Source organism: Artemia sp. Qi Xiang Cuo, chromosome 4, assembly GCF_049724085.1.
Source record: "Artemia sp. Qi Xiang Cuo chromosome 4, ASM4972408v1, whole genome shotgun sequence".
In the NCBI taxonomy this organism is placed as follows: Eukaryota; Metazoa; Arthropoda; class Branchiopoda; order Anostraca; family Artemiidae; genus Artemia; species Artemia sp. Qi Xiang Cuo.
The window spans coordinates 68,179,156-68,191,997 of NC_142797.1; the positions used below are offsets into that span (position 1 = coordinate 68,179,156).

The window sequence follows — 12,842 nt, forward strand, 5'->3', positions numbered from 1 at the left end:
GCTCTGGCTAAGCTTACAGAGTCACACCACTGATCCGCGTCCCAAACCGAATAATTGGCCATGCCAGGGATCGAACCCATGGCCATTGGACAAAGAATTCACAACCCAGCGCACGTCCACTTAGCCAGGATTGCTATCTACCAACGAAAAAAACTTATTACCAATCCCTTGTTGGCTGATTTAATTTATTTAATTCACCCAGTGTACAAATATTTGATTCTCAAATTATTATCATAAGTGACGCTATTTTGTGATAAAATAAAAATTGTCACAATAAAGATTATTTTTTTAAGGAAAATTGACCCTCCTTCTTTATGGTAAGAATATGGAGAAGCAAAAACGTTTTGGCCTAGAACCATCAAAGCTTTAAATCCTGACCTGTAGATAAGAATTTGTTCGAAATGGCTCCTCATTTGACAACTATGATAATCCTGACCTTAATTTTATCCAAAAACGACACTTTCTAAACCCTTCTAGAAAAACCCAACTAACCCTGTGGCATCTCTGTTATTGGTTGTTTATTTGTTGAAAAAGAAACTAGTTTTCAAGTGCTCACTTTCCAACAATTTTATGATTTAAAAAATGGAAAAGCTTGTAAGCTTGACTGAGACCAAACATTGGACAATTCCTTAAAGACTTAAGGCAGACGAAGTGTCATCAAATCCTTAGCAAAATCATTTTTTTTCAAGCATTCTAGCATCAATCTCATAATCAAGTCTCAGAAATTCCATGACAGGGCTTTTAACCTGCATCAAAGGGGTCACCCCTATATCCTCTGGATATACCCTTGTTGAAATTTTTGTAGTCATATTTGTCGTAATGCACTCTTTCCCTCCCTAATTGTCCAAGAAATAATCCTGCACTATATGCAAAACAATAAAAAGCACTATTGAAAAAATTCTTAGTTTATATACATATATGTACAGTATGAATAATGAAGGGCCAAAAACTCCCATTTTATTTTGGCTATAACAGATTATTTTTGATAATTATACTTTACTCCAAAACGTAAATACAATAACTAACTTTTTTTCCTTGAAGCATTGCTGTGCCAAAGTCAAATTTTGATTTAAAGTGTCTGGCTTGATGAGGATGTAGCCCCCCCTTGCAACCCTGTGTAACCCTGGCTATGTTTTTTTGTTTTAAATTAAAAACAAACATAAATCAAATAAAACAACATTTTTTATGTCAAAGTAAAAGTGACATTGAAACTTAAAGAATAGAAATCTTTCCCTGCATTGGGGGGACACCTCCTCTAAAACTACCTGTTCTGTACACTAAAATTTCACTTTTTATCCTAATTCGTCAAGAACAAATTAGACACAAGGGTCATTGAACTGGAATAAGAATTCTTTTTAAAGTTTTATAATGCTCTGTAAAATACCGCCTAGTTTGATCATCATTTTACCAATATATTTTGGTTCCTAGCCAAAGACGAAAAGACAGTCTTATCCTTGTTAAAATTATAATCACAAAAGAGTAGTTTGCTTATTTGCAAGCTATTCCAATTCTCCTGTGTTCCTAGATCTGCCACAGTTTCTAATCAAACAGTTCGTGGTAACGAACTGTAAGTAAGGAGCGACCCAGCTCAATGGTAACTGAAACTCTAAAACACGGAATTTTGATACCAATAGATACATCAAAATAATCAGATTTTAATTCTGATTTCAAATATATAAGTGTCATGAAGTTTTGTTTAACTTAAGAAAAGCCGTGCGCCTGAGGTACCTTGTTTGCTTTTCGTAAAAAGGGGAAAAGGCCCTTTGAATAAAATTAAGCGTTAACAAAATTCACACAATCTTGTTCATACTAAACGAACACCTTATCTCCAATGTGTCAATCACATATATACAAAAATGTGGAACTTTCCATTTTTTACCATAATAAAGATAACGGATGGGAGTTTTTTTTTTTGTTTTTTTTTTTTTTTTTTTTTTTTTTTCCCCAGGGGCGATCATATCGACCCAGTTGTCCTAGAATATCGTGGGAGGGCTCATTGGAACGGAAATTAAAAGTTCTAGTGCCCTTTTTAAGTGACTAAAAAAGATGGAGGGCAACTAGGTACCCTCCCACCCTCATTTTTTTCCCAAAGTCACCCGATCAAATTTTTGAGATAGCCATTTTGTTCAGCATGGTTGAAAATATAATAAATATGTCTTTTAGGATGACTTAATCCCCCAAAGTCCTCGGGGGGAGTGCTGAAAGTTATGAGCTTTACTCATTGTTAACATAAAGTATTGGTTATTGGGAAGTATACAGACGTTTTCATGGGGGATTTTTTCTGGTAGGTGGGGGGCGGGGTTTGTTGGGGGCTATATGGGAGGATCTTTTCATGAAGGAAGTTTTCATGGAGGAAGGGACATTGTTATGAAGGGGGCGCCGGATTTCCCAGTATTATTAAAGAAAAAGATCAGAAATTAAATAAAAAAAACAAATTTTTCAACTGATCAACTGATTGTGATTAAGGGGTCATTTTTAAAGAATTGGAAAAAAATTCGAACTTTAGCTTAAAGAGCAAGGTATTGACTAGGGGGCGAACCCCCTAATATACGTGTTAAAAATTTATGAACATAGAAGTTTGTTTCGTAATCTAATTTGTAAGTTACTTATATTTATTACTAATAAAAACGCTCATAAATAAATACAAACAACTCTCGAGAGAGCCATTTAACCAAATAAAAGTACCAATATTATGCAAGATTTTTATTAATTATTCATGTACGGTGAGCCAAAATCAAAATCTGTATTAATTCTGAAATGTTCAAAAGTTAAATAAAAAAAAACGAGTTTTTTTAACTGAAAGTAAGGAACGACGTTAAAACTTAAAACGAACAAAAATTATTCCGTATATGAAGGGGGCTGTCCCCTCCTCAACGCCTCGCTCTTTACGCTAAAGTTTGACTTTCTCACAACTCTATTTTTTTTTAAAACAATGAAAAACTTTAGCGTAAAGAGCGAGGCGTTGAGGAGGGGACAGCCCCTTTCATATACGGAATAATTTCTGTTCGTTTTAAGTTTTAACGTCGTTCCTCACTTTCAGTTAAAAAAACTTGTTTTTTTTATTTAATCTGTATATAGACCTACAGTAAAACTGCGGTTTTCATTAAAAACATTATAAGTTTCCCTGCTAAAATAAGAAGTGGTACTAATGGAAGTAGTAATTGAGAAGCTTACGTTTTAGGAAGAAATCTCCATGGTAATTTATCCAATGGAAAAAAGCTAGCCATGAAATTATTGACATGGAGCGGAATAATATTTCATGTTATAAATACTATTTTCTTAGAATATAGACCATATTTTAACAAGCTATTAGCTACAAACAAGGAGGATTTAGTAACAGACAAAAGTTAGGAAATGAGCTAAGACAATAACAGAATAAGTAAAATACACTCACAAAGCAACAAAAAATCTAGTAAAATAAGTTGTTTATTATTAGCCAGCATTTTCCTTCTGTATTTTTATGTAACTTGTGGATTGGTACAATTCTAAGGTATAATTTTAGGCTTACTTTTGGGTTAAACATAGTGTAGCTTATTACCATCAGGAGGAGATGTATTGCACTGAATACTTGAAGAGCAGCTTTTATGAGACACTACAATTCTATATAGAATTATCTCCTGAGCAGTGTTATCCCTGAAGACCCATCTGTTGATTCGTTTAAAAGCAAGTTTAATCGATTTAGGCCTAACCTTAGGGAGTAAACCTAAGTAAGTTGTTTACTAGTGGTATATTTAGGTTGAAAGTTTTTAGCAGCCTGATTCTTTGAATTTTCTTAAACAGAAGATAAAAATTCAGTTTTGTGGTTTCATGTTGTTGTTTTTTTTATCTTTTTTTTCTAGAAGCTTTTTTTTTCAAAAGTTGTCTATGGTAACCCTAATTTGCATCCGTTCGGTTTTGGTCAAGATAACAGGCACATGATTGAGGAAGCTTACTCCCCTGAAAAAGCCAAACTTGTGTAAGCCTTCCATAATGAGACAGAAGTGTCAGTTGGGGGGGGGGGGGGTGGCGAGGGGAATATTTCTATTCCTATTTTTAATATTCCTATTCCTAATATTTCTATTCCTATTAATATTTCTAAGTATTTCTTTGGGGGGAGGAAGAAGAGCAACAGCTTTTATGGACTGGTTAATTTGTTATTTTTACTAAGCATTGTTACAAAACATCCATAAGTTACTAAGGTTATTGGTCCTCATTCCATCCACAATGCCTCTGTACGGTAATGATTTCATGGGACATCTTAGTTGTAGCCCGTGTGTGGTGTATGTTTGTTTTCTGAATTGTCATCAGTTTTTTTTTAAACTGATCGGTTCTTTATTGACTTGTGAAATACAAGTTCTAGTCTATGCTAAATTATTTCTGTTTCAGAATTACCATGATTTTTTGTGTATCAACATATGAGTTTTCTTTGAGCAACTGGGTAAATACCTTCTTGGAAGGGGGGGGGGGATCTTTCTTCACTTGATTTATTATACCCGTATAATGAGGCAAATTTTGTCTTGCCACTGTGTCATCCTGGTTATAGATTGTGCTTTATATAGTTTTTTTATTTCCAGATATCCCAGATTTAATTGAAGATCACCAGGTTAATAGGTATGAAGTCACTTCCAATTCTTCTGAAGATGAAGAAGCAGATGGATCTCAAGTATTCCTTTTAATTTAATTTATAATTTGTTACTTTTCTTCTGGCTGTAACACCTACCAGATTCTACAACTCAAAGCCAAAAGATATAGTAGTTTTTACCTGGGCTATTAAAAACAAATAACATATCTGAGACTGATTTTTAAACTTATTGTAATGTTCAATATTGTGAACTAAAAACATACTAAGAAAATGGACAAATCTTGATGGTGTTTGCAAATTCAGTACCTTAATGACTATTTTTTTTATACCTTTCCTTGTAAATATTCACATAAATTTTCAGCAGTTTGTAATGTTGTTTTCTCTAATCAGGCATGTGAGGCTTGTTTTTCGTTTCAATGCACTGCCTCCGGTCTCTGGTGTGGGTCACCACTACGTTTCTTGATTACAAGTGAAAGATCACAGGCTATCCTAGTTATGAAGCAAACGCTGAATTTCGAAAATTTATTTTTTTGTATATAGGCTAAGCATCCATACTAATTTTTCTATTAAAACTTTAATATATTATAGTTTATTTGATTTAAATTAGCAATGCTCAAATGTTTAAAATTTAATAATTCAAAGCTAATTCTAATTCATTTAAAATCAATTAATTAATCTAAGTAAATGAAAGCATTAATGTTTTGATTTATTTTAAAGTTAGCTCTTTTAATAGATAATATTCTCGGCTTGGTGATTTGCCTTGATTATCTCTTTTGTATTATGATGACAAAGATTTGATTGACTGGAAAAAAAGACGGCACCCAAATTGTGGATTTTGTTCCTTAGTTCCTGAGACTTCACAACATCTCATCTTTAGCTGCAATAGTACTGCAAAGTCGGAAAAATAAAACGAGGAATATTTATTCAAGATTATAAATAAAGCCAGAGACAAATGAACTGCTTAACATCAAGCTGCCAGGAAATGAGGAAAGAATACTATTGCGGGAGACTATTCTTTTTCTAAAGTTGAATGATATAGTTTAGATGGTTCAGATGATCCTGAAACCTGGTTGAGTTTGGTTAAGTGGAAGTATAATTTGTTTGGTTAAGTGGAAGTATATATAGAGAAATATGAAAATTTGACAAAAAATAAAACAGCGGAATTTTTTTTTGTATGGAACCGAAAAGAGACTGTTTTTAGACTCCAAGTGCTGTTTTTCCAAAGAAGAAAAAGAATTATTTCAGAACAAGCATTGCTGTTTGAATTCATTTTAAACTAACCACTTTTAAGATAGTTTCTTTGGCCTAATTAGACAAATAGACCCAGTTGATTGATCTCAGTTTTTGTATTTCTAAGTAAGCAGATAATGATTAACGAATGTTTGTTAGGGTGTGCAACAATCTACAAAATGCTATCACCTTGTCATTGCCATGTTTTTCTGTATACCCTGGTTTATAATGCTCCAGGTTTCTCAGGGGAGGGGGCGAAGGGTGGAATTCAGACCTGGTCTTGTTTTAATTTTTTTTTTCTTGGTCAGTAAAAATACCATAAAATTAAAAAAAAAATCTTAGCTGGCCATCTCCTTGGCCTGATGATACTTACTTGAAAAAAAAGAGAATAAAAAACTTAGTTCAGCTATTTAACTTTGGTTCAAACATGGTGTCTCCCAATATTCTTTCTCTTAGTCTTAGTCTCTTATTCTTTCTTTAATCTTTCTCTTATGTATTTTATTTGTTATTTACTCCCTCAATACAAGTTTCCTGTTTGGTCAATTTATTTATCAACAATGTGAAACCTCTTTCAAAGTCAGATGCAAAGAGAATAGGAAATAGATTGAAAAAGTCGGATCTTTGGCGATTTAACCAGGGAAGATAGGGATTGAAAATTTCTAGCATCACTAGAAATTTTCGTATGATTAATTAATTTGTATTTACTCTCTCAATACGAGTTTCCATCTTTGTCACTATATTAATCTTAAACGTGAACCATCTTTCAAAGTCAGATACAAAGCAAATTGGAAGCAGATCAGAAAAGAGTCAGATTGGCCATTTAGCCTCTGGGGCTACGGAAAATTCTAGTGTTACTTAAAGTGTAACATCTGGTGATTTTTTTTATAAAAAAAAAAATTACAAAATTGGATGTTCAGTATGATTGATCTGCAATGCAATAGGATTAAACTTGGAATCAGGCAAAGCTCAGTGTTTGAAAAAATCTCAGTTTTTTCCAGGTCCTGTGGACATTTTTGGTCATGAATCAATCTAAAAATCTTGGTCGCTCTACTGTCGTCCTGCTGGGTTTTCCCTAATAGATAAAGCTCAGACAGTTTGAAAAAAAAATCCAAGTTGCCCATGTGCCTACAAGTCCAGTGGATATTGTTGGTTATGAGTCAATTCAAAACCTTCGGTCACCCTACTGCAATTCTGGTGGGCTGTCCCAGTAGGCAAAGCCCATATAATATGAATCATTCTCAGTCACCCACTTGCCTGCAAGTCCTGTGTACATAAATGTTGGCCATAAATTTTGAATCGTTTTCCAATCTCGAATTGCCTTCCAATGGCTCACAGACCTGAAAGACTATCTGAATTACCTTTCATGCAGGATAATCTGCCTTAGTTCTGCCCTAGAATGATAGACTATCATAAAAAAAAATCATTTTTAAATAACTCCGAAAAAGTTATGCCCGCTTTCCCTCTCACAGAGACTATCTCTTTTGGCTTTACTCTTATTAAGCTCTCAAGTCTCTTATCACTTTGACCAAGTCAATTCAAAAATCTGAGTAAGTAATTTATAATCAGTATTTTTTTTTATTTTCAAGAACTGTTTAAAAAATCAAAGTCTTTAAGGTTAGCCTTGGCTAGCTTCGGAAATTCTTGGAAGGTTTCATAGGCTACTTGACTTTAATAATCATACTCTCGTTATTTCCCTCTCCCTGCCTTTTTAAAATAACTAAAAAGACAAGTATGTTGCATTTGTTGGGTGACACGAAGTCGCCAAGCTCTAGATGGTGATGGTAATTTCTCTTTCCAATGCTAATGCCAGTTTCAACTCCAATGATTCTTCTATACGGTACTCTTTGATCAGATATTCAAGGGTTCTGAAGCTCATTCCTAAAGCTGTTATAGATGCCCCTTTAAGCCTTATGTTCTGTTTTAGATGACATATGAATATGTGTTGCATTTTTTCACAATTTCGGGGTAGTTAAATTATTTAAGACGAAAAAATTATTCAAAATTATTCAAAAAATGATCGGCATATTCAGTCCTGAAGATGAAAAGGTGACGTTGGGTAATGAAAAGATTGATCAAGTAGGAAGCTTCACTTACATTGTTAGTATTATTAGTAAAGATGGTGGGAGCAGTAAAGATGTTAAAAGTAGAATAGCCAAGGCTCAGGGTGTTTTTCCACAATTAAAAAAATTTTGGAATTATAGGAAGATAAGTCTGCAAACCAAGATCCGAATATTACAAGCTACAGTGATGACAGTAGTCAAATATGGCTCTGAAGCATGGGCGTTTCGAAAAGTGGATGAAGTTTTGCTAGATGTTTCCGAGAGAAATTGCTTAAGGATTGTTCTGGGTATCCGGCTGACTGACCGTATTTCAAACAATAGGCTGTACGAAAAATGGGGTTCAATACCGCTCTCTAGGGCTATAATCATCAATCATTTTATTAATACTAAACTCTATTACAAACGTAAAGAAAAATTATTTGGCCCAAGAAGCTTGGCTTGTTGTGGGCCATACAACACAATAATAAAGCACTAAAAGAACCATAAATATTACCCTAAGTCAAACAATATATATGAAATATAGATTAAAGAGAATAAGCACTAGCATACAGTAAAAAAAAAAAATTATAATAATAACGATATATAAGGGAAAAACACAGAAAGGAGAAACACTAGACAAAGAGAAAACAGGGAAAATAAACGAAGGAGAGAGAGAAATTACTAAACTGGAAAGACACGACGAAAAACTGCCTTTGCAGACAGAAATAATGGGACATCCGGTGGGATTGAATTCCATAATTGAACCGATTTATAAATAGGAGACCTCTGGGCTGCTGTAGATTAACGTTTGGGCAAAATAAGTCTACGAGAAGAACTACGTAAAAAAGTAAAATCTTTTACTTTATCAAGAAGACCTTGAGCTAGGGAAGTGGCAGATGGCAGGTCTACTGCAGCAATGAAAAAGTTACTGCCATCAGCGAAAGGAATAGGGTGCACAAGGGGATGAAGACCATCAACGAGATCATTAATGTAAATTAAAAACAAAAGTCGTGCAAGCACAGAGCCCTGTGGGACACCCTTCAACATAGGCAAAGTAGTGGAAGAATTACTATTAACTGAAACATACTGTGATCTTCCTGACAGATAAGACCTTAACCATTCTAGTGGGACTCCATGTACTCCGAATAAAGATAGTTTAGACAAAAGAACAGAGTGGTCAACCATATCAAAGGCCTTTGAAAAGTCAAGAAATAGACCCAAAACACACAAGCCCTTGTCCAGATTAACACGCACAAACTCTGTTGCATGTGAAAGTGCACACGAGGTAGAGAAAGTGGGACAAAAACCATATTGATGGTTAGTTATGAGACAATTTCCTGCAGTCATATTAGTACTAAATACAAATTAAGAGAGTACACAATACACTACCCTTTCAACAGCCTTAGAGATGACAGGAAGAAGAGAAATGGGTCTATAATTTGAAATTAGAGATGAATCATCTTTTTTATGCAAAGGTAAAACATTAACAACTTTAAATAAATGAGAGAAAGCACCAGAAGAAAGAGAAAGGTTAGTTATGTGTGAAATGGAGTTAGAAACAAACTAACCAATTTTTTTTAGAACATTATAATTCAAACCAAAACCATCAACTGAACGGCTACTTGGAAGCTGAGAAATAATACTGTAAATTTCAATATCACTGCATGGGGAAATCAAAAATGGCTTTTCTGCTATTGAAAAACTGCTTACTCTACTCTTGGGTTGAATGGGAACTTAAGGAAGAGTGGTGAAATACGAATTGAAAGCGTTTGCTGAAGAATTTTTATCCACAATAGATCCATCAGCATTCCTGTAATGACATGGGGGGGGACGTTTTAGTTTCTTTCAAGAAATAGGTTCATTTACTATAGTCCAAACCTTTCGCAAGCTCCCCTTGCACTAATTAATTCGATGGGAAAATAGAGGTTTTTGGCTGCGCGCACTGAAGAAGGAAATACATTTTTATAATGTTTATACTTCAAAAGATCATCATGTGTTTTACTTTTACATGCAACCTTGAACAGAGACGCCTTCATATGTGTAGCATCGATCAGACCTTTGGACATCCATGGGCATTAGGGTATAGAATTCCTTGGTCTCTTCCTAAGAGGAAAATGCTTATCCAACAGAGCTCCCATAAAACACAAATAAACTGGTTGCACATTCAACATCATTAGCTTCAAGAACACTAGACCAATGATTACTCTAAAGACTAAGAATTAAATTAGAAGTCTGTAAAAGAAGACTCACCTTGCTCATTCACAGCAATCTCAGTTTTAGGCACAAAAAGTGATAGATAAATAGGGAAGCGATCAGACAGATCAGTGAAAACAACAGTAAAAACAAGAACAAAGACAGATCAGTGAAAACAAGACCAGAAGTAAGCTTCAATTTTGGAGAATGAGAAATGAAAATATTATCTATCAAAGTGGCAGAATTTCTTGTAGGATCAACACGAGAAGGAAAAAAAAATTGAAGGAAGTAGCCCAGAAGAAGAAAGCACATCAAAGAGATGTTCACATTCATCACTTGATCGAACATTTAACATATTACAATTAAAATCTCCCAAAACACAAATACGTTTTTTAGAGAAAGTCCCCACACCAGAAAGCTGATCAAGCAATTCACAGAACAGATGTGTTGGAAAAGGAGGGGCTTATAAAACAAACAAAGAGTATCACATGAAGACTTGTTTTTCAGATAAATTACAATAGAATGAACTGTCCTACTTTAAGATACTACTAATGTAGACAAGGATTCAAGGTCAGAATGTTTTCTAAATTTAATTTCAAATTTCACAAATACAGAAATGCCCCCTGAGCGCTTTCTTACCATTCTAGGGACATGAATAGCAATATAACCATGCATATCATAAGCTGTTAATTTTTCACTATAAGATAACCATGTTTCTGTTAAACCAATTACATCAAAAGGGTAAGAATTATCAGACCACAAATATTATTTAAGATTATCCCACTTATCTCGTATCCCACGTACATTCAAACAAAATACATTAAAGCAACTATTTAAATAGAGAAGGCATGATTTTATCACAAAAATTAATAGTAGTGCGATAATGGCAACTAGAATTAACCATAGATTCAAGAAGAGGGTCAAGTGTGTGCGCCTCTTGTTTGCCAGCACTACTTGGTTGCTCAAAGATAACTGATTTAAGAATAGAAGAATTCAAAAGAAAAGAAACATCCCCCAGATTTACCACACATAACAAATGCATACAATATTTTTACAAATGAACGATATATCCAACAAGCAGGCTCAAATAGCAGAGGATATTTTGAAACTAAAATGGTGAAACTTATGGGCAACAAAGAAAAGAGAGAGAGAGAAAAAAACTGCAAGACAAAGAACAATAACAAGTTACAAAACTAAAAAAAATTAAATAATAACAAACAGTTACAAGGACAAAGGCAAAAACAAAATAAAGAATAAGGCAAAACAATAAAGAAGCAACCAGAGGAAATAGTTATTTATAAATGGTTTTTGCAATTCACTTAAAAGAATAATGTAAAACAACTTGAATTGCAATCATAAGTAAAACCATTAAATCATAAATAGAGTTAAAAAAAAAAACAATAAAAAAATCAGAGATAAAAGGGGAAAAATGGTGTATTTCAGTCCTGGGAGGGGCTTGGATGGGCTGTAGTTGACTGATGGAGAACATCAATTTGAGATGCCTCTTTAACAGTAATCACTTTACCACCAGAAAGCTTGGTTAGTATTTCTCCTCCACTAGACCATGTAGACCTGTCCCCAAGCTTTGATTCAGCATAATTAAGTAGCTGAAGTCTAGGCTTTGTGAGTGACTCAGAAATAAAGACACCGCTACCTAGCAAACTTTTCTTTTCTCTAAGAATAAGCTGCTGCCTTCTTGAACTACAAAAGTCCACAACAAATGGGCAAGAAGTGAAACCTGAGCCTTGTTTTCCAATCCTTCTAACAGAAACTATATCATTCTTAGTCACAGGAATACCAGGAAATCTAGTACTGCAAAATCCAAGAAATTTGCTTTCAGAAGCTTCTGGATAAGGGTCTTCTTTGAAACCAAATAGGATCAGCTGATTCGAAATTTTCATTTGGTCAAACTGATCGCTCAGACGATCCACATTGAGTTGAATTGGTTTCAGAGATTTTTGCAGCTCTGACAAACCTGAGTCAAGCAAATGAAGAGATGATTTAAGCTTTGACATCCTCAAATCATATTGTTTTAGTGATTTTTCCACAAGCACATCAAAATCCATTTTAAGACTATTGTATACCTCTTGTTTAATGATTTCCATATTGTTAGCATCAAAAGCAGCAGGTACATGAATAGAGGCAAGTTTTTTAACAGAGGCCTCAACCAAAGAACCAACCTCATTAGACAGTGCCTCACTGACAATTTCTGCCATAGTAGATTTAAGGTTTTGGTCATTAAGTGAATCTGCAATTAGCTTCGGCTTGTTCTTTAAGGGTGTTAATGTGTGAGGTGAGCATAGCAATCTGCTCATTAATAGATTCAGCTCCAATGTACTGGATGGAGCAGTCTGATCTCATCTCTCTATGACTAGGAGGTCTATAGCTCTTTTTTGAGTTGTCACCCATGATGTAGGCTAAAGTGAACTCCAATCAAACTAGGCTAATCAAGCAACAAGCTAACAGCAAAAGGCAAGGGATCTTCTGGCTGGCACAAGCAATTATAAAAGGGGTCTAATAACAGCTAAGCAGAGGTGTAGACACCAGGCAGAAAAATAAAAAGACTGTACCGGGAGGTTCCCCAATTGCACCCCTGGGTTGGGGCTGCTAGGCTTCCTTCCCTTTTCCACTGGACTGGTAGGCAGGTTAAACCAGTTCTTCAGACAAATTCAATTTAACGAGAATGTTAATGATGCCAGATATTACACTTAAAGAAACAATGTAAATTTCAATTGAAACAAAAATGTATTTCAAACAATCGGCTGTACGAAAAATGGGGTTCAATACCGCTCTCTAGGGCTATAATGAAAGGAAGATTG

The 12,842-nt window shown here is 34.5% G+C and overlaps 1 protein-coding gene and 1 pseudogene across 2 annotated transcripts in view; one reads left to right on the top strand and one right to left on the bottom strand.

The window, feature by feature from the left end:
* LOC148953357 (uncharacterized) overlaps window positions 1-12,842 on the top strand; it is a 136,106-nt gene that overhangs the window by 9,694 nt on the left and 113,570 nt on the right. For both annotated transcript variants that reach the window (XM_089087642.1, XM_089087641.1), the window contains exon 2: window positions 4,554-4,642. In XM_089087642.1, coding sequence (XP_088943768.1) covers window positions 4,554-4,642 — 89 coding nt within the window. The remainder of the gene's footprint in view (window positions 1-4,553; window positions 4,643-12,842) is intronic.
* Window positions 11,463-12,432, bottom strand: LOC148953358 (uncharacterized; annotated as a pseudogene).